A 27,410-nucleotide genomic window follows, 5' to 3' on the forward strand; every position below is an offset into this window, starting at 1 on the left:
CTAGCTGACATTATTTATCTTCTGCATTTCCTCATCTTGAAGACAAAACTTTCTTAGGAGAGTGATCCTCTTCACTTTCACCTTTTGGAAACAGGTTTTCTGTTTGCGATGACCTTAGTTACCAAGATGGCAGACAATCTTCTTTGAAACCCCCTCCCTTTGCTCAAGGTACAACGTCAGGTTCATTTCTGCAGCACTGGCACAAAGAAATCCAGTCTTCGTATTCAAGTCCTTGAGTCCTTCAAACTTGTTGATATATTTCTAATTGTGTCACTCTTTCCCCTTTTGACTTAGAATTCCTTTCTATGTATCTGTTTTTTTCCCATCTATTTATGTTACACTGCACCTATGAAACAATTTTTCTCCCCCTATGACCTTACAATACACCCACTACTCAGAAAGCTAATCCACCATCACCTCTGGTGTTGGCCTGGTGGCTGGCAAGGAGAGCAGCTCCTCTATTGTTCCCAGCACTGCCCAGCCCCAGGCGTGGTTCAGAGTCCACTCTCACCTTGCACGGCCCGGCACGGCACGGCCCGGCCCGGCCCGGCACGGTACGGCACGGCTCGGCACAGCTCGGCTCGGCACGGCTCGGCTCGGCACGGCACGGCTCGGCTCGGCACGGCTCGGCTCGGCACGGCACGGCACGGCTCGGCACGGCTCGGCACGGCTCGGCAGGGCACGGCACGGCACGGCTCGGCTCGGCTCGGCAGGGCACGGCACGGCACGGCTCGGCTCGGCTCGGCTCGGCACGGCACCCGGAGGTGTGTGGCGGCAGGTGCATCCCAGACTGACAGGCACAGGACCGATGCCCCCGCCAGCCTGGGAACCGGGCTGAGCCTTTATGGGCGCTGCGCGAGTTTCAGTCAGCCCGGGGGATTTCGGGAGGAGACGGCGGCGCCGAGATCTTCGGAAAAGCTCGATCCGCCGCCGTTAGGGGGCTGCGGGTGTTTGACCCGCGAAGAGCGGGGAGGTCAGGCACAAACTCCTCGTTTCTGACATCCTTCCCCACCCGCGCCCACCCCGCAGCCGCTCACCCTGTCCGGCAGGGGCGGAGCGCGGCTCGGGGCGTGTTTCGGGGCGTGTTTCGGGGCGTGTTTCGGGGCGTGTTTCGGGGCGTGTTTCGGGGCGTGTCTCCGGGCGTGTTTCGGGGCGCGGCGGGGCGGTGCTCGGGCGGCGCTCGGGCGCTCTGAGTGGCCGCCAGGGGCCGGGGCGGGACGCGGGGGCGAGAAAAGGGCCGGGGGCGCGGCGGCGGCAGCGGCGGGCGCGGGTCGCGGACGGGATGCGCCTGACGCAGAGCATGTGCACCATCGCCGAGTGCGCGCCCGGCGGCGACGGCCCCGCCGCCGCCCGGCCCCGCCTCGTCAAGATCGCGGTGGTGGGGGGCAGCGGCGTGGGCAAGACAGGTGAGAGGGGCGGCGGCCGGGGCGAGGCGAGCGGGGGGCTGGCAGCGGCGGAGCGCGGCTAATGGTGCCTGTCTGTGCCTGCCCGCAGCGCTCGTGGTGCGGTTCCTCACGCGGCGGTTCATCGGCGACTACGAGCGGAACGCAGGTAGGCGGCGGCGCGGCTTTGTTCCCGCCGGGATGGAGGGCGGGCAGGGGCTGCCGCGGGGCGGGCGAGCGCGGCCCCGGCCGCTTTGCCGCCGGCGGGGGCCTCCCGTGAGGGTGCCCGGGCCGGGGGCGCGGGCTGCGAGCCCCGAGAGGGAGCGTGCGAACCCCGGCGCTGAGGCGAGGCGCAGGTGGGGAGGGGAGAGCCCGCTCGCCTGGGACCGCGGGGCGCTCGGCAGGTGCTGCCGGCGGCCCGAACCCCCGGGGTTCCGCGGCTGCTGCCTTCCAAAGAGCCGCTTCCCACCCCGCTCTGCTCGCAGCCCTCGGAAAGGGGCACGCCAGACGCAGCCACATGCGGTTTGTGGTCGCAGCGGCTCTGGAGATGGGCTGTGCCGCAGGTCCCTGACAGAATTTGCTTTATGTTGTGAAAGTACCCCGTTTTTGAAGGAGCCTTTTCGCTAAAACAACAAAGCATTCTGTGAACCTACTGTCGTATTGTTCTTTGCAAACTGAGTGCCGGCAGCTCGATGGGCTGAGCAGGGCCAGTTTAAAGGGGAAAATGGAGAGGTGATGTTACGTACCTCATGCAGTGAGTACGGTGCGGGATCTAAACTAATGCCAGTGTAATATACAGCCATCTGTTGAGGAAATGGCTTGAAAAAGCCAAACAAATGAAAAAAACTCAACCAACCCAGGAAGTTTTACAGGCCAACCAACAGGGAGCTTCACTAAATTGTGGAAATACTAAGTGACAAGAAAACTGCTTTTCTGTATAATGAAAGCTGGTTATTTTGCACTCTTACACTCATTCAAGATAAGACAGTCTTTAAGAGTGATTAGATTCCAAGTTGTCTCCCATTTAATCCCTAGCTTCAATATAAATCAATTCATTATTAATCCCAGGTTTCTAGTGCTATCATAAATATTGTTAACACCCAAAAAGCTTGTAACACTGGTTTCTTGCTTCATGAGTGGCAATATGACTTTCCCTAAACAACTGATGGGCAGCAGAAGCAACATTTGTCTGTAGAGTGGTGACTGGGCTTGTGAACCTGTTGGTGTTCTTGGCAGGTAATCTCTACAGCAGGCACATCCAGGTAGATGGAGAGATGTTGGCCATCCAAGTGCAAGATACTCCAGGAGTTCAGGTGAGCTAGATGCAATCGTGCTGCCAGAATAGCTGTGAATGCTTGTGTGCTTGCATCCCTCTGTGCAGCATCTTGTTGTGGTCTTTTGTAAAACATTTTGCTGTTCTTTTCAGAGTTTGGTGTTCTGTGTGGGAGAGGTGGTAACTGGTGTTTTAACCAGTCAAGCCAGCTGTGTTGAGAGACTCTTTCAATGAATCATTTGTTCATTGGAGGCCCGTTACTTTTGAGCAGCTGAATTACTGAAGTGCCTCATTCCTGTATATTGGGAACATTAGGCACAAACCCAGAAACAATTCCAATTGATATATGAGAAAATAAATGTCGTGACTGCTGCCCAACAAGCTTCATAAATGTGTATGACAAAGTGAAGTCTGCTACATTGTGGCTGTGCTCATTAGTGTGTCGCAAGTTTTAAGTTTTGAATGTATAGACCTGAGTAATGCTGGATTGTTGCCTTTTTGAACTGGGCAGCACTCCAGGTCTAAATGCTTCCAGCTCATATCTTTGCTTCCCCAGACTTACTGTCTAGCCAGTTAATTTCCCATTCTGTGGAACTACAAAGTCTTTCTCCGCATGCAGAACTACTCAGGTCAATTTTCCATTTGAGTATAGCAAACTCCAGTGTTAAATTCCAGGTTTTTGCAGCTGAATCAACATCTGCATTTATTCGCTATGCTCAGATTGAGTTCATACTTACTATGTGAAATCCAAATATATGTCTGAAGCTGTAAAATGCTATTTGGCTTTACAGACTCTTGAAGACAGGTTCCTTTAATCTTTTATGACTTCAGCTATCTAATTTGAGACCATTCATTTTTCAGATCCATGAACACAGTCTGGATTGTAATGAGCAGCTGAACAGATGCATTCGCTGGGCAGATGCCCTGGTCATTGTCTTCTCCATCACTGACTATAAGAGCTTTGAACTACTCAGTCACCTTTACCATCATGTTCGACAGCTGCACCCAGGGAACATGGTTCCTGTAGTCATTGTGGCAAACAAAGCTGATCTCTTGCATATCAAAGAGGTGGAGCCTCAGCAGGGACTTCAGCTGGCCAATATGCTGGGCTGTACCTTCTATGAAGTATCTGTCAGTGAAAACTACAACAACGTCTTCAATGCCTTCCATCTCCTCTGTAAAGAAGTCAATAAACAACAAATAACCAGCACCCCTGAGAGGAGGAGAACCTCTCTTATTCCACGGCCAAAATCACCGAACATGCAGGATCTGAAGAGAAGGTTTAAGCAAGCTTTGTCTGCCAAAGTGAGGACTGTCACTTCTGTTTGACAGCACAGGCCTTGGTTGACCCATCGTTTAGCTTGAGATTGAAACGTGGGGTGTTTAACACTGGCACATGTAGAATCCAAGGCATTGTGAAAGGAGGACGGGTTGAGTAGCCTTTTGCGTGGTTAGAAGTCTTTAAGCAGTTGCTTAAAAAAGGAACAGTATCAGATTAGAAAAAGAAAAAAAACCCCAAAGCCCTAAAACCTCCTGAAAAAGTTCTAGGATGTGACTTGAACAGGTGTTTTCATCTGGAAAGGGAACTTTTCAGTAAATGAAACAATTTGCCTTTTCCCCGGTTGGACAGAATTGGCTTTCATTTGTGCAGAAACAGCCCTTTTGCAGTAATTCAGCTTCAGCAGAGAAATACCCTGAACTGCAGGTCCCTGTTCAGAAGTAACCACTTGAGTTTTGTTCTCACACGGAAGAAGGACAGCGTGATGCAACCCTTTAATTTTATTGCACAGTAGAACTGGTGTTTTTTTCTCTGTATTTCAAAGCAAATAAGCAAACATCAAATGGTTCTGTAAAAACAAGTGTAAAATAAGTGGACATGACTGAGCACCAAGACTGTAAACAATGGTCCTTTATTTTTTACTAGCCATGTTATTGCTGACAACTTGACCGTACTCTGTATGCAAAGCTATTGTCCACAGGGTGTAAACATATCTAATTACAAACAACTCTTTTACTGTCTTAAAAAAAAAAAGTACTTTCCAGACTAAATGATCCAACATGGAGCTTCTGAGGAATGTGTGTGGAGTGATAATCTATTACAGATGCCATTCTAAGACATCCTTTTTTCTCTCTCTCCTGTGTGCAGTAGGCACAAAAAGAACAAAAGGTGTGAAGCATGGCTGGCTCCAGGCAATGAAGCTGATTGCTTGTTCTGAGCTGAGCCAGACCCTCTTCGTTCTTAAACACGTGGCAGATTTATATACTTTTTTTTTTTTTTTTTAAATATTGAGCCAATGGAGTTCAGAGCCTAAGGGCCTTATACACATGCACTTTAAAAAGCCAGTCGTGCTTTTGTTTAAACTGTAACTTATTTATTTTGTGTACAGTTACTCCTCCTAGGGAGTAGACTTTTCATTCTTACTGCCTGGTACAATATTAAATTTTTGAATTGCATATTTCCTTGTGTGTTCTTTGGGGGTGAGAAACAAGGAATAACAACCAGTGAAGTGTTGAAACAAGGTAATAGCTTTCTTAAGGTAGTTAACACACGCTGCAGAAACAGCAAGGTGTCCTTTCCTGCCTATGCTGTTGCTTTATTAGCATAAACCACAGGCGTTTTGCTCTCACAAGTGCTTTACAACTTCCTTTTAAGAAATTCTTTTAGGAAAGGAACTGAATAAGGCGAAGACCTTTCAAATTAAAATGGGATTCTTCATTTCCACTTGTCAAAAATACTTTGGTCTTTAGTGAGAAAGGAATGGTGTGAGGTAGGTCAAAACCTGGAAGAACATGAATCCTAAGTGACTGGCCACTTTCTTTAAAAAGATATTTTTATATTGAGCTACATCACCGTGAAGACCTTAATCAAATTGCGAGTCTTCAACTACCTTTTTCATGTTTAAAGTAGCTTTACTAAAAGCCTTTCTGAGGAGGATGTTTGTGCTGGTACTAGGCTGATGGCCATACAAGATCGCCTTGTTAGCACACAGCTGCAATAAGTGATGCCGGGAAACCGACAATCTTTTGGAGTTACTAGCCAAGTGATTTAGGATTGGAGTTGCAAACAAAACTAAGCTTGTCCTTCCACTCTGAACTTATTAATAGAGAAGTAAATCAATTTCCTGAGGGTAACTTTATGTTTTCTTCTTGCCTTTTGAGTATTGCTTGGTGTTGCAAGCAGAGACTCAGACAGCCTTTGATGTTGCCCATGCACCTTTCTTCTGTGCTGTTTCTACTCACATGAAAGGGGCAGGAGATCCCTCATCCCTCGACCTTTTTCCCGAGCACAGGATCCATGTAGCTGCTACAGGTATGTCCTACAAATGAGCTTACTGTTGCACTAGGGCCGCTGGAAAGATTCCACTGTGCTTTTGATCTGTAAGTACTTAAGTATGAGATGGTGGCTGAGTTCCAGCATCAATTACCACAGCTGTGGCCCCATGGGCTGAGAAGATTCCCCCAAAGGTGTGTGAGCCTTGACAGCTAGTCTCTGCCTCAGTCAAAGGAGCTACTTGACCCAGAGGAAGTGCAAGATCACTGATGTCTGCTTAGAGGCACCCCCTGCCTTCTTAATACAGTAGGTCTTTACATGGCCGAGTCAGAGACCTGAGGGCATTTGATGAAAGAGAGGTGAAGGAGTGAAGACCATGACCAGGAGCCTCCATCAGCTCAGGAAAGCAGCAGCATCTCAGAGGTGTGAGTACCTGAGTTCAGCAATGGCCACTGAACACAGGGGACCTTTCTGCTACGAGCACAGTGTAGGAAATGTTCTAGGACCAAGATAGGTGGTCTAGATTCCGAGGGACAATCAAATAATGCAAAAGTAAAAGGGGTTGCAGGAATATGCAGTTCTGCTATGTATAGCTCTGCATAGTAAGAGAAAAGGAGAAAGATTACATTTGGCATTGTGAGAGCATTGCTTTATTGATTACAGAATTTATTAAACAACAATATTCTAAGAAAGATCGAACAGTACAGAATGACAGAAAACCCAAGAGAACAGCTACTTCCTTTCCAGTTGCTCTATTCAAACTTTTTCTTGAGTTTTTAATATTGCAATCTCTTAGCATTTCTCATTTTTTACAGCACAAAGTTCCATTCTATAGTCATTCTTATAAATTTCTTTTCCATAGAGGCGACCTTGTTCATGCTTTATAATCAGTCCATTGTTTCCTTCCAGCCACTCAAAATTGAACTTGAACCAAAATGCACCCTTTTCTGAAGACCATTAGAAATATTTAGAACTAATGCTAGCTAGTGAACAAAATTTAAAAAACTACTTCCCATTTAATCTACTCCTTTGGCATAATAAGGAATTCTGTGATAGAGTGAATGTCACTTGATTTGACATTCTCATCTCAGTGTGAGCTCTAAGCATTACTTGGATGAAGCAAGAGGATGCAGCTTTAGAGCTCCACCATTTTATGTTGCAATTCAGAAATCTCGGTGCTATATGCAATTAAAATCTCTATTGGCTGCTCCTCTTTCATCGCAGATTGTCGCAAAGTCTTATAAAGAAAAATTGCATAACTGAATTTGATTGCAGCTCTTTCATGATCATAAATTAAAAAAAAAAGCTGTTTTCTAATCATGCTATTCAGAAATCTAGCTCAAGAAAGAATCTGTGCTGTGGCCTCTTGAAAATGGGATCATGCCCTGTTTTTGTTTTCTTTTCTTTTTCTTTTTTAAATGCATGTGAGGGGAGGAATCTTTTGGGGTTATCATCAAACCATCACAGCCCATATGGCCTCCTGTGTAAATCTGCAGAGAAGTGGGGCATCAGAAACTGTCTTTTCTTCTGGGACTGTGGGTGGAGAAACTAGAGCAGGAAACGGAAAGCTGAGAGAGAAAGAGCCATGTAACCCAGCCCTTGAGTCTGTCTTTCTGCTTTCCTGCCTCTAACAGCCCTGCTAAAAGAGCATCACCAGGCTGGGAACTCCTGTGCCAACTAAATCAGAGCTGTGTTCAAAGATTTCTCTGGAGTGAGGGACAATGTAAGAGGCTGTTGACATTGTATAAGGCACATGTTTTGCAAGGTAGCATGACAGGGTGGATTTTGCTAGCCTCTCACTCCTTCAGCAGCATTTCCCACCAGCTGCAAGCCCAGCAAAACCATCACGAAAAGTGGTACTGCTTGGGGAGTACAAATTGTGCATCACCTGGTTCTCAGTTGCTCCTTGTCTAGGGAATTATTACAATCACCTTCACGATGCTGAGTGAGGCTGGGAGTGATTTAGCACTGCACAGTGCTGTTGTCAAGGAGGGGAGATTTGTTGTTGGACAACTGGACCATTTTGAAGAGCTGCCCATGAGCTGCAGATGTTCCCTTGAAGCCAGATACCCAGCTGTTTCACCTGGAGCTGTAATTGCAGCAGTTGACACATCAGTTTTTGGAGGGCTGTTGAGAAGAGTGACAGAGGATTTGATGTTTCCAGGCAAGGCACTCACTCATCTTCTCCACAGCCTCCCCCATCAGATATGAGCATCAGGCTGGAGACGGTCTGGGGCAAACAACAACTCAACAGCACTGTGTGGTGTCAACAGTACAGAGGAGAGCACAATTACCTGAAGGAAGGGGAACAAGAAGCAACAAGTCAAACTGAAAGCGTTTGAGACAGTATTAATGAGCCACAGAGAGTAACTGTTTGCTTTACCCAGCTCTAGGCAGGCTGTCTGCTTCTGGTGTTTACTGACAGGGCAATACAACTTGTCCAGCGAAACTGTCTGCTCACTAATAACTGTGGTTAAATCGCTTTAAGGAGCATAATGACTGGTAGCATTGTATGCTTGATGAATGTGTGCTTTGACACATTTCTACCCACATCTTACCTGGTGATTTATTGTGACTGCCAGTGCATTTACTGCGAGGCACCAGCTGATGAAGCTGTGGTTTCCTCTCCTATAGCACAGATTTGAGTGATGCCTGTTTCCTCTCGGTTGAAGGTAAGGGGAGCACCACAGAAGTGCCTGCTGCAGGGAGCCAGTCCCTGTTCCAAAACATCTTTTCAGAGCAGGCACAGGCTGTTCTGCACATCAGGCTCAACCTTGAGGACTGTCAGATGTTACCACTTTGGTTTCTTCCAGTTTTTAATCCCAGATGGGTCTGATGAATGAAACCATCGCTCACTACAACCATGAATCACATCCTGCTTGGTGCAGGTATCTGTTTTCCCTAAGTGAAAACCAGAATATAATCATGTGGTGTGAGGGCTTCTCTGCAGAGCAAAGCTATCATCCAGGAGTGAGTGTGTACACTCTTGCTGTGAGGAGCTAACCCAGGGCTGAAATCATAGGACGCTGCTCTTTACTGAGCCCCAAGTTTAGCAGTGTCTCTAGGGTCAGGATTGCAGGCAGGGACCTGAGGGCAGATTTAATCATATTAGCCCACTTGAAAATGAATTTGCTTCTTCAGCACAACACCAAGGAGAGGAAGCACAAACATCAACAACAGAGTATGTCTGTGTCCATCTACCGCAGCAGCTATCAAATGCCTTGTGCTGTCCATCACGTGGCTTAAGTATGTGGTAACGCTGCATTTCAACTTTTTTTGTTGTTTTTTTCTTTCATGTTTTCACTTCAGATACTGAAAAGATCCCTTCCGTATTGGTGATAGCCTCCCCCTCACTTCTCTTCCCTTGTCCTCCCACACAATCTGCAGCAAACTGACACTGATTATCTCTTCCTTCATAAGCCTGAAAAACTCTCTGTAACTTGCAGATGCCAAAGGCTGACACTGTCTTACTTATGTTACACGAGAATCAGACTATAGCACAGTATGTGCTCATCTTGTTATCACGCAGCTTAACTCTGAAAAACATGAAGGGACAAGTTACCAAAGTTTTTTGAGTGTACAAGCCAAACATCAACAATAGCCACTGACAGATAAAAGCAATTTCTTCTTGGAGTCCTACCACTGAACCCTCAGGGGATTTGTGCAACAAATAGCGAGCCCAGAGAGAAAAATGAGATCTGCAACTTCAATGTCTCAGGAAAGATGCTCGAATACAGTAGGACTTCTTTCCCTGCAGTATCTCCAAGGGCTTGTTGAGGGGGATAAATACGAATGTTTATTCTTTTATTTTTACAGAGAAGGGGAGAATTGCCCAGATAAGCAATGTGTATCTCTCCTCCAGGCAGTTCTCTTCAGGACAGTCCTTTGCAAACCTCCTTGTTCCATACTCCATGCCTGTCTTTCACACTTCACTTGAAGGGCTATCCCCTCCTAGTGGCAGCCAAGGTGGAAGAGCCAGGAGCTCCCATCCTGACTCCCAGAACAACAGAAGGTAGGGAAGGATGCAGCTAACATCTAAACGTGCATCTGAAAGAGTTTATCAGTCTGCCTGCTTCAGCCACAACCACATAGATGGCTGGGCATGTTGGGAGAAGGGAAGAGGAAACATTTTCTCACGCTCTTTCCCCTTTTATTACTCTCCCAATTAAAACAGAAAAAGAAAAGTAATTTCTTCCTTAAAAAAAGAAAAAAGAAAAAAGAAAAAAAAAAAAAAGCAGCATACTTCTCACTAGTTATGGGGAGCATCATCCAAAACCAAATGGTGCATAAGAAACACTGTATTCCTTTGTGCTTCTCCATGAGAAATAAAATTGCCACTCACATTCAGATGCAGAGCAATTCTGTGGATGGAAACATGTGTCTCTTATTTCACATTTAAATGTCATTTGCCTCAGCTTCAAACAGTTGCTGAAGTAATTGGTGCACCCTGTCAGTTTTTCTTTAATTACTCGATTTTTGTACTTACACATTTCTCCATTTTTCCAAGAGCCAGTAATTAGTATAAATGTTAATGCTTTGTTTGACCGGAATGGACATGGAAGGCCAGAGTTTCCCTGAAGCCTGAACCTGACTGCCCAAACAGCACAAAAAGGCTCTGTTAAACCCTGGCTTGAGTTAGATAAATGCCTGGCTTTTTGAAAAGAGAATAATCCTAAACAGGTGGTGCATATTCACAGCTATAGTGCAGAAATCCAGGTAAAGCAAACAAACTTAAAAACTTTTTCTTTGTGAGAGACTTGCACAACTGCTTAATTTCTTCTTTCTCTTCCTCCTCCCGCCTCTCCCCCAAAGTTCTTTCACCTCTAACACAGCACATTTGGATAAAGGGCAAGATGAAGTAAAAGCTTAAAATGCTTTAGGAATCTGCCTCAGAGGGTGACCTGCTGCCAGGGTTAAGCCAAAGCAAAGCAACACCAGATCCCATGTCACCACTGTCAAGCCTTAAGTCCCTCTAGAAAGCCAGCTGAAAATCTCCCTGAATAGTTCTCAACCAACTCAGATGTTAACCCTCTGTTTATCTTTCAGGGTGTCTTAATACATTTTGTGTGTGGATTAACTTGTCCATCAGTGTGTCACAACTCAATTCCCCTCCAAGAGGGAAAATTTAATTCGCTATTTTGTGGAGATTAGCGGTAGACTAATGGGGAAGAAACGTGTTATCAGATTAAAAAAAAAACAAACATGCTAAAATGGTCCTCCATCTTACAAAATAGTGCTTGAGACTGCCTTGCAAAGACAACTGAAACATGGAAAACACATGTCAAACTGAGAGGCTGCTCTGCCTTTGGTTGGCTCCATTTTGCTAATGATTTCTCACTAATCAAAACCACCTTCCATAGGAATTGAAAACAAGATGTTTACAAGACACCCTGGATACCAGAGTTATGTTTGTGATGCAGCTGGTTACACAGCACTTTAGAGTTTTTTGTAATACCCTGAGTACCTGCAGTATTCTACAGCTACCTGATTGGTCCTCCACAATTAATGATGGCTTTTAACATCCCAGGTGCCACCAGAGCTCACCAATCCTCCTCCTCTCCCTCCTCCATTCAGATGACAGTTACTGTAATCAAGTTCTGCTGGCAGAGGGTGGATGAGGCAAAGATCAGCCACATGGACATTACTGATGCTTCACTGTGGCAACCATCCTCCTTCCAGGAGTCCAGCAGCACACTGAAGGGATGCAGAGCCTTGGGGCTTTCTCCACAGAACCAGCTTCAGGCTACTTAAGGTCTAGTGGTCAGATATCTCTCAGAGACACCTGGCCAGACACAGGAGCAGTACAGCTGTATCCAGGTTAATTTATTTTGCTCCTCACCATTGCTAATTGGTGTGCCTGCAGGATTACCACTGGTAAATCACTAGGTGGTACCCAGACTCCTGAGTATCCCTGCACCACGTCCTGTAGACAGACTGCCAGGGACCCTGTTGCTTTCTGGACAGCACATGTTTCTTTCTGTTTATAAAGAATACAAAGAAACTAATCTTTTGAGACATGATGGAAGTTGCTTCAAATTAATGCTAGTCTGTTCTGAACTCTCCAACCTGAGTCTGAACTTTTGCTGCTGACTATAATGTGAAAAAACAGACCCTTGGTGCCTGAATACTTGTTTCCTATAGATGTTTCACAGCAAAATCCTGACATCATTCCTGCCCATCTGGCTGTGGCTTTCTGTAGGTTTGGTACCAGTGCTATAGGGAACACTATTTGTGTATAGTTTTTGTTTGAATAGGAACTGTATGCTTAGAGCTGTTTTTACCTGGGTACCAGGTTTGCGTGTTGCTACCAAATCCTTCACCAATTTGACCTCAGAGACTGATACTCCTCCAACCATAAAGATGATCAGAAGAGGATGATCACCAGGGTGAGGGCGATTCACCTGTAAAATGAAGAAAAGCATTATTTGTACTTGCTGCATCCAGGTCAAAACCTATGGATTATCAGTGATCAGCTCCCTAAGTGGCTAGAGGAAGACCAAAGAGAAAGCTCAGAAATACTCCTAGGATGCTGTAGCAGCTGAGAGGGAAATCAATGAGGATGATGCCCAGTTAGAATTAATTAACTGTTTCCAGGGAAATAAAGTCTCCACAGATTCCACTGCAACCTACGAAAGTTTCTCCTGAAGTCTCAGGGTTTCTCCCTCCATTCCCTCTTCATTACTTTCCTCCCTTCCCCAGAGTGGGAGGAGAGTACTTGGGTGGATGTTTGCTTTGGATACACATACGCAGGAGACTTTAGGGAAGGAAAGGTAAATTACTACCCAGTAGAAGCAAAGAGTCCAGCCTAAACATGCTAGAATCCCTGCCTGAGGTCAACATGGAAAAGAATTTAATGCAATGTGTTTTCACCAGTGCAGTGAATAATCTTTTACAATTCATCCAATAAAAATAAATCAGGTCCATTATAGTATAAAATCAGTTTATAGCTTATTTCAATTCAGACTTTTCAATGCTTCTATGACTACCTTGTAACTAATATAGAGAACCTTTAGCTCCACAAAAAAAACCTTATTTCATTTTTCCTTGATTATCTTTAAAATGGCACAAACATTCCACTTCAGTTAAGATTTTATCAAACTGCATTTTAATTTTAAACGTGAAGGTGATGCTTCACATCAATTTCCTCTTAGACGCTTCTAGGAGTCTGAGGACTTTGCTGTTTCCTAGCAAACAGTTTCCTTCTCAAGAAAACACACTCCTCTGACACTACCTTGATCCAGTCTTTGGGAGGGATGTCAACAGAGCCCATGCAATTGCTCTTGTCACATCACCCTGGAGCATGAAACACTCCACATGCTTGGCTCTGAAAAGTGACAAAATAGTTTAATTCCTTTTTAGACTCTCTGCCTCCTTTCCTTGCATGAGTGTAGGCTTTTAACAGCATCCACTCGGCAGAATGTTGGGCAGAGCAGGGTTCTTTTGCTTTCCCCACCACAGCAGCTTGCTTTGATCCTTGTGGCTCCTGGGGGTACAGCTCTTCTCTTCCTTATTGTGGCTTTCCTGTATTTAGTCTCTTGGCACGTTTTCATGCTGCAGGTCTGTCAGGCTTTCTGCCTGGTAACCTTCAGCAAGGACTCTTCCTTCTGCAGCCAGCACAGGGAGATGCCATGTTCTCTCTCCAGGCTAGCTGGCTTTGATTCCATGGGGCTCCCTGTTCAGTGCTGCTCCCCAGGCAAGGAGCTCTTGAATCCCTGAGTGTTTGAAGCTAGTGCAAAAGCCTCTGACAGACGTATTAGTGAGCTGACTATTTGCATGCCGGGTATTTATTCTCTTACTCACCCTGACTTTGCTGGCCATCTCCATTGAGCTGATGGCACAGATAGCATATATACTACAGTTCCAGAGCACGGGAACAGGCTCACCAGGAAAGTGGTCACAGCACCACGCCTCCCTGGATAGTACCCTTGGGTACATGCTGTGATACTTGGGAATGGTGCTGTGCAGGGCCAGGAGCTGGGCTTGATAATCCTTGTGGGTCCCTTCCAACCCACAATATTCTGTGATTCTGGGATTCTATGATTCTTAATATCTTTCCTAGCAAAAACAAACTCATAATAAACATGCATTGTTTATTGTGCACATTGGGCACACTGAAAGGACGCTCGGTATAAGAATCAGAAAACATGAGCTTTCGGGGTAATGCTAAAGAGAAAATGTCTTGACAAATCATTTCCTTCAGTCAAAATAAACCTAGATCCAAACACATGGTGCCTATATAAAACTTACTGTTTTTCAGAAGACTAAAGTTCAAACCACAAATTCCAGAAATGCGTATTAAAAATACTATTAGGCATGCAAACTCTAAATTAAATTAAAACAGAAATGAAAAGGGTCTTGGAATCTGTAATTTTGTTATGCTTTGTGTAAGTGTTTTGAAGGAGGACAATACTTCGGTACAAAATATTTGGCTGTGTTAAGAATGCAAGTTTCTGCCAATATTTTTTTTTTTCTTTGATAGTACAACCACCCAAGACTCTCTCTTTTGAAGGAACTGGCTGGGTGTAGCTAAACACAACTCATTTCAGTGATAAAGAAGAACTGAAATGGATTGCAACAAAAGCAGTATGTATCTTCTGGGATCGTTCTACAGTTTGGTTGATTTGGGACATTTCCACTGCCTCTGAATTTACTGTGAAATCTGAATTTTGCCAAAATCCCCAATGGAAATTCACGTTCAATTCAAAATGCCATAAATTAAAAAAAAAAATTTGGAAAGCTGTCTCAGGCCAATTCAACAGATTAACCAAAAATGCCTCAAAACTATTATGTTGACATGAAAGAGCCCAAAGGAAGGGGGGGATGGTGCCCTGAGGCAGCAGAGTGTCCCAGTAGGACATCAGGGTCTTCTCCCCAGCTCTGAGCTCACCATACAGGGTATGCTCAGGATGCTGGTGGTCAGAGGGCTCTTTGCTGGTGCATGAGCCTGTGTGGAGCAAAGAGTGAGAGGAGGTGGTAAAACAGGGTGGCAGCAGTCAATAAAACTCTAAAATTGAAACAGGAAGGCATTAGAGGACAGACTTGTTCTCATGGCAACTCAAAACCCACAGTTTTTTCTGAGGAAAATCAGCAAAAGCAACAGTTCATTGTTCTGTAACTCACCCAACAAAAACAGCAACATTGATGATTCTGGTATTTGTGACTAATCAGAAACCAATCTATTTAGCTCAATAACTGGAAAAAGGAAAACATGTCAACCACCAGAGACTAGGCTGCTGTGTAGGGCACTTGGTATCAGTGATAGCAAGCTCAGTTCATCATAAAGCACTTGTGAACACAGGAGCAGCAGTCAAAACACGAGTCCCTGAGGCAGAGGGACTTTTCCCCTTCACCATCCCATAGCTTCAAAACAAACGTATCTGCCAGACAAACAACTTCTGGATGAGAGGCATCTTTAAAAGTCTGTCCTAAACTAACACACCTGAGGCACTCACCAAAGTATTTTCATGTGAGTTGGCATTTATGTTCAGGCATTGAGAAAGAAACAAAAATAAGGAAGCTCACAAAATAATTACTGTGCTGATGGTGTGATTGTGTCAGAAATACAGGCTGGTCAGACACTCATTCATGCAACAACTGAACACATGCCAGCAAGCCAGGCTACAATCGAAGGGAGCAAGCATGGACACATATTTGTGAAGTATGTGATGATGCCTATGAAATGTTTTTCCCACACAAAGTTCACTTGCTCATCTCTTAAATATTCATTATAGTAGGATATTTGTCTTACCAGGAAAGATACACTTACAGGTATATAATGCCATAACTACTTATGTCTCTCTTTCACACCCACACACACGTCTTCTAAAAGGATATAGATTAGTCCTCAAACCAGTTAAAGGTGTCAGTGTCTCCATCTAACCATTTACACCTTCCAAAGTCCTTATATTAGTTTTTCTTTTTTTTTTTTTTTTTTCTTTTTAAGCCTGCTTAAAAATTCTGCAATAAACAAATACAATGAAATCAATAGAATTGTGAGAATTACTGGTAAATGAAACCAATAATTAAAAACAAATTACTTGGGTGTACCAGCCTGGTTACTTTGTTTGATAGTGGAATGTGTTTTGTTTTTGTTTTTTTTTTTTCCTAATTTTACTATTTTTGGAGTGTTGGCATAAATTTTTCAGTTCTGACACAAGAATGGAGATATATTGGGTCACTTTTTCCATATGTATCCTCTGTTGTCTTAGGGCTTTATAATTAGCTGTGAAGAGCTGAGAATTTCAATTTAGGAACCTAACAATGTATTTTGGAAATCCATTTCAACTGTGGAAACAGATTCCTGAAAACAAGCACTGGATTTTAGGCTTACTTGATTATGTGCTCAATACCACCTTTCTTTGAAATAACAGAAAAATAACTTTGTTATTCTGATACTAAGTTCTAGACTAGTACCAATAAAACAGTCAAAACTATTTTTGTCACCTGACTCTAAATGCAGGTCTAGCAGGAATTTTCACAAAAGAGAAAAACCCCTTTTTTTCTTTTCTATTACCACAGATTCGCAGAATCAAGTTGGAAGGAATCTTTGTAACTCATCTAGTTCACTTCCCAGCCCAAAGCAGGGCCAATTTCAAAATTATATCAGGTTGCCCAGGGCTTTGTTTGGTTAACATTTGAGTATCTCAGAGATGGAGAATTCTCTGGACATAACCACTCTTATGGTTAGAATTTTTTGCTTTATTCAGCTGGAATTTCTCTTGCCGCAACTTGTGTCCACTGCCTCACGCAGTTTGTTAATGTCTCTTCCAAGCGGAGAGGTGGTGGTTGTAAAACTGAAAGAAAAACACTGGGCACAGTACTGAAATATACTGTACTCATAACCAGAGTATTGATGTGGTTTGATGTGAATTTAAGGTTGTTTTCAACCGAGGATTCAGGATATGCAGTAAGACAAGGCTGAATGTACAGCGTGCTGGCTACCCCACATTTCAACTTTGTAAATATTTAGTGGACACTTAGATGGGCTAACTTGTGAGGCAGAGTAAATTCTCGTAGAATGATTGTCTTAAAACATCCTAAGAGGATCCACAAAGAAATTTCTAACTTACGAGCTTTCTTCCTCCCCCTATGGTACAAGTTGAACCATATCAAATTATATAAAAGGTATTGAATACGGAGCTCCTCCTCCAATCCTTGTGAGACCAGATTGTTCATACGTAGTTCTCTCCTCTCTCAAGGTTGCTGAGTGTCCTTAAAGTCCTTTGATGAGGTGCCATGTGGAATGCCTTTTGGAATGCCAGGTAGTTACTATGAACTGACACTCACTTATCAATTTGTTTGTTGTCCAAAAGCTATGTGAGGTAGGATTTCCCTTTAGCAAAACCACAATGCCTCTTCCCAGATATATCATCCTTATTTTGGTGTCCACCATCACCCTTATTTTGGTGTCCACCATCACCCTTATTTAGATGTTCAGTCTGCTCCATTTCTCTTGCTTTGTTCAGCAGGTGCTACCTGTCTGCACTGTACCTGCAATGTGGTGCCTCAAACTATTCCCAGCCCGCCTTCAAGGATTTAACTCTTCCAACCTCCCCTTAAGTTCTGCTGAACAGTATAATAAAATCAGCTACTGATGACTTGCATGATGCATGGTTTGATGATACTGCATGATGCTCTGACCTCAGGAAAATCTTACAGATGAGCTTGGGAAGGCTGGTTTACCTTCATGAACATGCTGAATCCAGTTTTAAGGAGATCAGTGAGGCCTGATGAAACATGCTCAATATCAAGAGGATCGGGCCGGTCAGGATTACAGATCTCTTCCACCACCTGTTTCAGCAGAGGTTTGTAAGAAGCCTGCACAAAGAGAACAACCCATTGTGAGTTAACCTGTTTAGACTCAGTGCAACCACAATTCTAAATATTTCATTTCTACTAAAGGTTACAGAAATAATTATCCCAGAAATAGAAGCATTCAGAGATGTTGTAACCTTGACTGCAGACGGTGTGCACCAGCACAGCATCGGACTGAAACGACTGGAAGAGAGCCACACATTTACTCTGCCCCATTTGTATTATATCCGTAAAGAGAGACAAGGAAGAAAGGGGGGACTTCTACTTTCTCTGGAATCTTTTTGGAGGTAATACAGAAATGGATAACCATACAGATGAGTCTCTGTTGCCCATTGTGCACCCAAATCTCATTCCCGTCTTAATAATTTTACAAACACCTAAACAGGGATTTTTTTAAAATTGACCACTCCTGCCTTATTCCAAGTGTCATGTCCCCACTGAAGTCTGGATACCATCAGGGAAGGGAAGAGGCCAACCTGCCTGTTTGTCCCTCATGGGAGAGCAGAGCTAAGGAGTCTTTAACTCTGCTAGTTCCTTAGCTTCCATGGCCATGGCACTCCAAATAATACTTCCACCTGTGGAAGACTTTTGAAAAACAGGCGAAACAACCCCACCATTACTGTGAATGTCAAAGCTTCAGAGAAGTTAGGGACTAGGAGAAGTAGAAAATGTAAAGGTAGAAATTGTCATCATGCTGGAAGGTCTACTCCCAAAGGATCAACCTTGTATCCTCTTCAGGATCCACAAACCCAGGGTGGATATGAAGCAAAAGCATAATAATCTCCACATTCCAATACCATTCCAATTCCAATACTCTCTGATATGCTGAAGAAGTTTTTAAGATAAAACTTCTAGGAACCAATGGAAAGATTTTCAATGAAAATCCAAGTTTGCTTGGTTTACAGATGGAACTTCGTTCTACTGCTTTTAACTTTGTCCCAACTGCAACAGAACCACGATCATTTCAGAAAGTGCAACCGTCTTAGAAAACGAGCAGCTTGAGAAAATTTGGCTTTGGGACCACCCCAGGTATATATCATCCCTTAGATTACTTAGGGGAATCAAGTGTAACATAATTAATTTTGCAAAGATGATATCTATAAGAGACATCTTGCAAGAGAATAGTAAAAAATGGATGGAAAATAGAGCACAAACCACTTGGCTTGAAACTAAAATTTTCTGGAGTCATTAAAGAAATGTTTTTCATCCAGCACTTTAGAGTGAGAAACAAAGCTTATGTTTTTTTAATACAGTCCTGTCAACAAAGATTTATAAAACTCATCTAATCCTTCTCACAACATGTGCATAATTTTTAGTTGAGCCAACAAAACAAATTACAGCAGACATGAGCTGCAGGATCTTTTAGAACATGTCAAGATTTCTGTCAAATCTAGTCACGCAATAAACAACTGTTTGAAAATACACATGCAGGCATGAAGTCCTATTTATAAAAATCTGTTTAATATCTTCATAAATGAGTAACAGAAAAACATTAGGAGTGAAATATTTTTGGAGCAGAGATCAAATCACAGTTTAACAGAGAGGCTTACTCCACAAAATCAAAGGAAAAAGATCATCCGACTGAAATGAAAAATATCATTCAGACAAAACCATGTACGAAAGACATCAAAAATGTGCTATGATTTTGCACGTCTGAATTTTCAGCATCAAAACTCAGTGCCCAAAAGAACTGTCAGACTACATAGATACTAAAATACAGAGAGTATGATCACCTACCTGCCTCCCTACCTACCTTTTTAAAGTATAATGGTTTCAAATATTTTTAAAAATCTTTTATGACTTGAAATTAATCTACTATATTTTTAGGGGTTTTGTGGGTTTTTGTGGGTTTGTTTGTTTGTTTGTTTGTTTTTGGTTTTGCTTTGTTTTGTTTTTTGTACAACCCCCAACAACTGCATTGGTTTCTATCTCATATAAACCTCAATCGCTACGGGACACACCCCATACAAGATTATAAAGGGGAGAAGAGAGAGAAACAGAGGGAGAAAGAGAGAGAATGTGAAAAGGAGACTGAGGGATGGAAGAAGGGAAGCAGGAAGGGAAGGAGGAAGGCAGAAACGTATCAAGATGAAAGTAATTTCAATAACAGGCCCAATTCTGTTCTTGCATGGTCACTACATGGACTAGTTTGATAACCTGATGAAAACATTTATCATTTTATGTAAGACATACAAACTACAATATGACAAAAAGTCCTTCTAAGAGGCTATCCAATTCCCAGTTACTTATCCATAAAAATGTTTTTATGAGTCTTAAGAAGAAATGGAGGCTTCCCAGCTTTTAACAGACAAAGTGAAAATGTATGTGGAGGCTAAATGCATTCCCACAGCACTAAGCAGTTTTGGCGATGAGTGTGGTCACAGGACAGACCCTACATCTTCTGAGGAGCTAAACTGATCGCACACAACACCTGCCAGTCAAAAGAGAGGCCCATTTCTAGAGGGTTCTAAGTATCATGGACAATCACATACTGCCTGCTTATTTCTACTATTATAAATCTCCTGGACTCCCCTCAGCATAAGGTTTGCCCTACTCAAGCAACCAAATCCGTTGCATGACTAGATTAAGGGGCTACAAGGTGTTAATATATCCCTTGCTGTGTTCCAGCATTTATCCCTAAGCAAGCAAAGTGGATCACATCCAAAAGATGTACTGATGCTAATTATGCTTCCAGGAAACTTTTTTTTTTCATCTCACTGCCGCTGCACTGAACTGTATTAAATATTTAACAATCTTCCCCATTTTGGACACCAGAGTGATCCAAACTGCTAGAAGACTTCAGGAACAGGTTTCCTTCACCTTAGATTTCCACTGACATTTTGCAACACTCATGTTCTTACAAAGCAATGCTTAATTTGATCTACATTCCTTTGCTGGTCTACAGCCCCGTTAGGAGTTTGGAAGGATTTTTTTCTGGCTCAAGGCTAGAATCATATTTTATGATCTCTCTAAATCACTGCTTTCTGCCATAAAACTGTATTTTGAACTGAAAAAAGTCTTCAGGTGAGACAGAGAGAAGGAAAACCACTGTCCATTAGTGACCTAAAGCACTACCATAGATCATATGCTCCTTTTTCAGAAACAGAAGCTGTATTTGTCACCTATTTACAAACAGGTTTGTCTGTCATGCTTACAGGGACAGGAGAGAAAATACAACAAGAATATAGTTGCCATATGGATGCAGACATCCTGCTTCACTCTGCCTTGAGCAGTCTAAGTTGAAAGCCATCTTGACCTAGCCCTGCCTTTCACAGGCACTCATGTCATTCCACAGTGCTGCAGAGCAAAGCCCAAACGTCTTCCTCGGAGCTGACAGTGATATCCATATGCCTGAGTCTGGACAAAGGACTCAAGGAAGTTTTTGATGACTAGGTCAATTATAAAATCTATGCTTAAGTATCTTCTTCAGGGGTAGAATGTGTATAGGATTAGCACATCCACAAAATTAGTGCTGTAATTTTGACAGCATGCTAGAGAAACAACAAACACAGCGAAAAGAAAGCTACACTTGCCTGGTGGGTGTTGCTGCCTGGATTATGTATGGAATTAAACTGTTTCATGTGCATTCGGGCTCTGGCGATATCCCTGAGGGACCGAAAGATACCGTCCACTGCATCTGTGGCTTTCTGAGATGTCAGGGTCAGTGACGAATCGCAGCCTAAAGAAATAAAGAAACACACAGCTGAGTGAGTGAAAAATGCTCATGTGTTTTGATAATAAACAGTAGGAAAAGACTAACTGGGAGGGAAATTTAAAATTATTTTCATATTCTAGGATTCATATTCATATTTTGTATTATATTCTAGAAACTCAGGGGCTTGTAAGACAGCATGTCCTCAGCACGGCACAAGTCTCTGTGAATAAGCAAGAAGGCAAAAATTCTGGACAGCAGGCAAAGGGAAAGGTGTCTCTCTTTGTAACCTCAGTCACACAGCGTTGTCAACAGCACAGAGTACATTTTGCTCTTCACAGCAAACAGAAGGTTCCAAGGTAGCAGACCCCAAAGAAGAGCCCCCTGTTATGTGGAAAGGAGCCAGCTGGTTTGCTGGTCTGCTTGGGTAAACAGCCATGAAGAAGGGAACTGCTCCTCCCGGCAGTCGGCTGGCAGTCTGCTACCTTTTCCTACCTTTGTGACAAGAAATATGGAAGAGTCTGTGCTAAATACAGCAGAAATGTCAGCCAGGCATTGGAAAGAGCTGCATTGTCACAAAAAAAGTTCTTATCTCTCCAAATGGCAGAGTTATTACTTCTAATGTATTTTTCCAATCCACTTCTGCTAAGGTATAATGCTTATCTTCCACTAAGGCTGAATTCCAATTACAGGACCACCTAAAATGTCCCTCTGGGTGGCCAGACAGTGCCTTGGAAAAAAGGAATTCTTAGTCTTGGCTCCATCCCCCTCACCACAGGACCTAAATTGCACAGAAGCATTGAAAGAAATGCTTTCTCAGCTCCACTGCTGATGAGAATTAGCCAAGTGAGAGGTAAGTGGGTCACCTGATATTTTTATTGCCTTGTCAACACAGTTCTAGATGTCAGTCCTCTTGACATCTCTGCCTGCCTCTCTTGCTTGACTCTTCATCCCTGTGGCAGAAAATCCATCACAAAAAACCCCCCACACGCTCGCACCAACACGCTCACTCCTGCTTATTGCTATTGTCTTCTCCAGGGATGCTGCTGTGGTGGCTTCTGTGTCCATCCTCCAGTTCAGAAACCAAACCTGCACCAGCAAACCTCCATAAAGTTTATGCAGATTCCTGCTGAGAGGGCAGGGTCTCTCAGCAGGTCCATCTTGCACTGTGCTGCACTGGCACTGAAAACAGGCACCCCAGACTTTCAAGAAGGCACCTGGATTTTTGGATAGGAGAGCCCTGATCAAACTTTCCTCTGCACCTGACAAAGGACAGAATCCTTATGTACTAAAAAAAAAAAAAAAAAAAAAAAAACCAACCAAAAAAAACCACCAAACCCAAAAAAACCCCCAAACAAACAAAAAAATCAATTAAAAAGGTGGTAAGTTCAAAATATGCAGGGAATATTTGACAGTGAATCTGAATTACTTCCATCCCTTTGCATTCTGCACAGTAAAACATATATACAATATAAATGCCTACACACGCATACACTTATAGAGCTCTATATTCCTACAAGATGGTTGATTAGACACTGAGCTTTCATTTGTCTGAATATCATTTGTCGAGGAGAGGTGTGGGAGTTGTGGTGCACTGGGCTGTGTTCAGCTGTGCCTTCTGGCAAAACCAAAAGCGTATTTTGGGGAGCACTGGAGCAGGGAGGCGCCAATATCCATTCCCAATCTCCGCGTCAGAGGGCTCTGCTGGACCCAGTTTGGGACCCTGAGATGGATCTGGGAGTTAAGATCCAGTCTGGCTGTTTATGGCTGGCCCGACAGAGGGAAAAGAGGTGTACTTTCAAAGTTTCTCTAAAATGTGACTCTCTTGGGACTTTCCATCAAGAAATATCATGTCTGAGGAAACCAGGGATATCTGTTTCCAGCTTGACATCCACTGCTTCTTTTTTAAATGTAAATGAAAAAGTAAGTTTTCCTTACAATCCCTTATTGTTGAAATTAAAATCTCAGAAAGCTGCCGTCTACCTGTTGCACTGCACTAGGGTTATAGAGGGGAGCCAGGTTTCTTTCTAGCCTGGAGAACAACAGAAGCTTGTTCTTTACAAGTGGCAGGCAGCTACAAATCACCTCCCGTTCACACCTTCCCTGCAAATGGGGCTCTGCGGCATATGGAGAGCAGAACACAATCCTTCCTCTCTGCTCACTTCACGCTACCAAGAAATCTGCTCCTTTTACAAGAGTGAAGAGGTGGAATACATTAGCTGCTGCACAGCTCATGTACCAATTAAAACAAAACTTCCTGTTTCTGTTTTTTCTTGGGAAGTTAAATGCCATTCAGAGAGCATGCTGAATGAATTCTTTTGAATCTCAAGCCCTATTTTATATATGGGAAAAGGCATTTAAATAAAACCTGGGGATTTCCTGTTGGACTTGAAGAAGCCCAGTTGTGGAGAAAAAGAAAATCACCGCTAACTGCAGAGGATTCAAAATTCTAAAGAACACAACCTAGTTCTGAAGTAAGTTGTGCCCATCCTCACTGGTACTGCTTCTGTTCTTCTCCCATCCACTTGTGCAAAATTTGAGGAAAATGAGTCTGTCAGGAGCTGCATTCAGTGTCTACCAGGATGAGACTTGAACTTTTTCATGAGATAAAGTACATCTCCTCTTAAGCAACACATCTGCATAACCATTAGTACCACAATTAATCCATTTTCACAAGAAGTTTGCAAAAAGGAGAATGAATGGAGATGCTGTTTTCTGCAGTACTGGGTGACCCAGGAACCAAAGAGGACCAGCTTTTCTACTGATTTCTGAAACTGGAAGGAAAATGCTTTAAGAAAAGGACATGAGCACTGTGAACCCACGGGATCTATAATTATAGAGCAGCATGTGATTGATAATCCCCCCTCTACCTCCAAAAATGTAACAAATGAGAATTTCAGACCTGAGTTTCAGGAAACCTTTCACTGTGCTTAGTCTCTTTTGGTATACATTAAGGCATTATAAACAAATACATTCTTTCTCTAAAGCAGTATGATAATTATCAACATTTTGTGAAGGACTTTGATAATTCAGAAACATCACTAGGCCTATGATTCTTAAAAAGTTAAAAATTTAGAAAAGCTAAAAATTTACCACTCCACTCTGTTTTATTGGTATTAACTTCAGCTCTCTCCACCTTAGGCTCTCTTTGTTTCTTTTACAGAAATAAACCAATATAAAACCTGCACACCCTGGAACAGAGCCAGCAGAGTAACCAAGCCATTTCATAGGCACACACTGAATCATGGGCTAAACCAGAAAACTTGTACTTTGAGGGAGAGAAAAATTCAGCATCAGGATTTCATTATGCAGGATTTCATTATTTTCTAGATATGCAGAGTTAATATGCTTGTCAGCAGAAGACAGAAGAACAAGAGAGATAAAGGGCTCCTTGAAGGTCAGAACTCAAAATACAGCACTATGATACTAAATTAATTAAAATCTTCTATTTTTATACTTTAGATGATAGCACAGCAAGGGGGGCCCTTCTTTTTCTAGCAGATAAATCTAAGGACCTACATATGCATAGCCAGAGCCATATGTTTTACAATAGTTTTGGTATACTTGTGCATTAAGATGTTTTATGCAAAAGTAGGTACAAATGTATACAGCGACATGGATAGTTGCTGGTTTTTCCAGGGTAAAAAAAATAAAAAAATGATAATATATATATATATATATATATATATATATATATATAAACCCCAAAACTAGGATGTAATTTGTATCATTCTCCTGTTACTTTTCTTCCCTATGGATCCTGCCATGCATTTGACTCTTTATTCTTCAATCTGATTGGTACTGAATTGTCTGATGCTCTCTGATGCATCTAGAAAGTGAAGCTGCTAAGCGAGTGTGACACTGCCTGACAAAGAAGGACAGGCCAGAAAACAAAAAATTTGCAATTTCCCTATAGTTACATCAGCAGAAGGTGAAAAATTGTAATTGATTCCATCTTAGTTTGGGAGATTTCAGAAGAAAGGTGTGCTCTACAGCCCTTAAGAAGAGAGCGTCCGGAAGGGACAGACACAGCGGTGCCTGTGACATCTTTCCTGCAGCACATCCATCCTGGAGCTTGGAGTGGGTCCCTGCTCTGTGCTCACTCTGTCCTCTGCATCCCCAGCCAGAGCACATGTGGTGTTGGATGGACAGCCAAGTCTGAGCTGCTGGCAGCTCACATCATAAAAAAAAATAACATGAGCATTTTGCTGGCGCCCTGGCAAAGCAGAGTGTTGGTGCTGCCAGCAGAGAGGGGAAGGAGCTCATCAGCTGGGGAAGGCAAGGCACAGACCTCCACAGATAACCTGTCCCTATCCACAGCCTTGAGATGCTCGTTTCCCACCTCCTACCAGCAACCAGAGTAGATTTCTAAGGTATCATCTCAATTCAATCCTTTTTCTCACCCTTCCTTTTCCCTCTGTCTTCTGATACGGCTCCTTGCCCCAGTCATGCCTCAACCCTTTGTGGCTTTGGGAGGCTGAACTCAGCTTGGACCACACGGCTGCAAAACCACTCTAATCCCACAAAGGCAAGTCATTTTTGCACCAGAAGAGACCTAAATTCTTCCACGGTGTCCAAGAGTTTAGCATCACTGCCAGACTGCGAATTTGGGATTTCCCAGTCCTGGACGTGACCCTTCTGCAAGTCCACACAGCAATGAATCACAGAATCACAGAATGTTAAGGGGTTGAAATGGACATTAAAAATCATCTAGTTCCAACTGCCCTGCCATGGGCAAGAACACCTTTCACTAGACCAGGTTGTACAAGACCTTATCCACCCTGCCCTTGAACACTGCCAGGGGTGGGGCATCCACAGCCTCCATGGCCAGCCTGTTCCAGTGTCTAACCATGCTCCCAGTAAATTATTTCTTCCTAATATCCAACTTAAATTTCCCCTCTTACAGTTTGTACCTGATACTTTTTGTCCTACCACTACAATTACTGATGAAGAGTTCTTCTCTGGCTTCCTTGTAGGCCCTCTTCAGATTCTGGAAGGTTGCTATGAGGTCTCCACACAACAATCTCTTCTCCAGGCTGAACAGCTACAGCTTTCTCAGCCTGTCTTCACAGACAGGGGAGGCGTCCAAGTCCCCTTATCAACTTTGGGGCCCTCCTGTGGACTTGTTTCAACAGTTCCATATCCTTATGCTGGGGATCCCAGAGCTGGTTGCAGCACTCCAGGAGGGGTCCCACAAGAGCAGAGCAGAAGGGGAGAATCACTTCCTTCAACCTGATGGCCATACTCCTTAAGATGCAGCCCAGAATTGGAACTGCAAAAGCCAGCAGGCAGAAAAGATAGAGAGCAGGAGGGAAGCACAGAATAGCAGCATATGGGAAAAAACATTAGAAAAGGGAGGAAAAGTGCACACAATATCAAAAATCAAAGCTCTGTGTTTCTATAAATTGAATTTATGATCTGATTGGCATGTGGAGGATGAAAACAGTGATGTGTTTTGGGGCAGTCACCAGCACCATGCAGTGCGAGTGATGGTATGGATCTGGTGTCTATGGCAGGAGGAGAGTGCATCTGATCCACTTCCAAGGAAACCACGGAAGCCAGCATTGTGACCGACAAAGATGCAATTTGTAGTTTTATTCTCAGCACAACAAACATCTCCCATTTGAAAAAAAAAGCCCAGGATGTTTTTTTAAGGAGTTAACTGAATTTAAAATCTTATATCTCTGCTTCAGCTTTTAAATATGCAACTACACTCAAGCAGTGCTGAGCATCCAGGGATTGCACATGTATGTCTCGAAGGTCATTTCAGCACATTATCTGATCTTCATTACATAGGGACACATCCTGAAAGCTCTGGAGTTCCCTGAGGAGCACTCTGCTCAGAAAGGTTGGTTTTGGCATCAAGTCTTTGAACCCTCTTCTGGAAATTGCTCTTTAGTGTACAATGGACACACAGCCCATGTGGATAAGTAATTTGCTGGATCTCAAGCTCTAAAGCTACACATGTAAAAATCTGGCCACTTACCTGTGTGATTAAATATGGATTTAAGAGCTACC

The 27,410-nt window shown here is 43.4% G+C and overlaps 2 protein-coding genes across 2 annotated transcripts in view; one reads left to right on the top strand and one right to left on the bottom strand.

Annotated features, from left to right (window-relative positions):
* The first annotated feature begins 1,268 nt into the window (after positions 1 to 1,268).
* On the top strand, positions 1,269 to 5,109 carry RASL11B (RAS like family 11 member B). The gene is made up of 4 exons (XM_040064437.2): positions 1,269 to 1,406; positions 1,495 to 1,551; positions 2,619 to 2,695; positions 3,517 to 5,109. Exons 1-4 carry the CDS (start codon positions 1,283 to 1,285, stop codon positions 3,982 to 3,984), a joined length of 726 nt encoding a protein of 241 aa, XP_039920371.1. The 5' UTR covers positions 1,269 to 1,282; the 3' UTR covers positions 3,985 to 5,109.
* A 1,429-nt stretch (positions 5,110 to 6,538) lies between these two features.
* The window catches only part of SCFD2 (sec1 family domain containing 2), a 190,830-nt gene continuing 169,958 nt past the window's right edge, over positions 6,539 to 27,410 (bottom strand). The window contains exons 6-9 of the mRNA XM_040065280.2: positions 21,274 to 21,419; positions 17,609 to 17,743; positions 12,208 to 12,327; positions 6,539 to 8,220 (exon numbers count right to left, since the gene is read on the bottom strand). Coding sequence (XP_039921214.1) covers positions 8,128 to 8,220; positions 12,208 to 12,327; positions 17,609 to 17,743; positions 21,274 to 21,419 — 494 coding nt within the window. The 3' untranslated portion in view covers positions 6,539 to 8,127. The remainder of the gene's footprint in view (positions 8,221 to 12,207; positions 12,328 to 17,608; positions 17,744 to 21,273; positions 21,420 to 27,410) is intronic.

This window comes from Hirundo rustica, chromosome 5 (genome assembly GCF_015227805.2).
Source record: "Hirundo rustica isolate bHirRus1 chromosome 5, bHirRus1.pri.v3, whole genome shotgun sequence".
Classification (NCBI taxonomy): domain Eukaryota; kingdom Metazoa; phylum Chordata; class Aves; order Passeriformes; family Hirundinidae; genus Hirundo; species Hirundo rustica.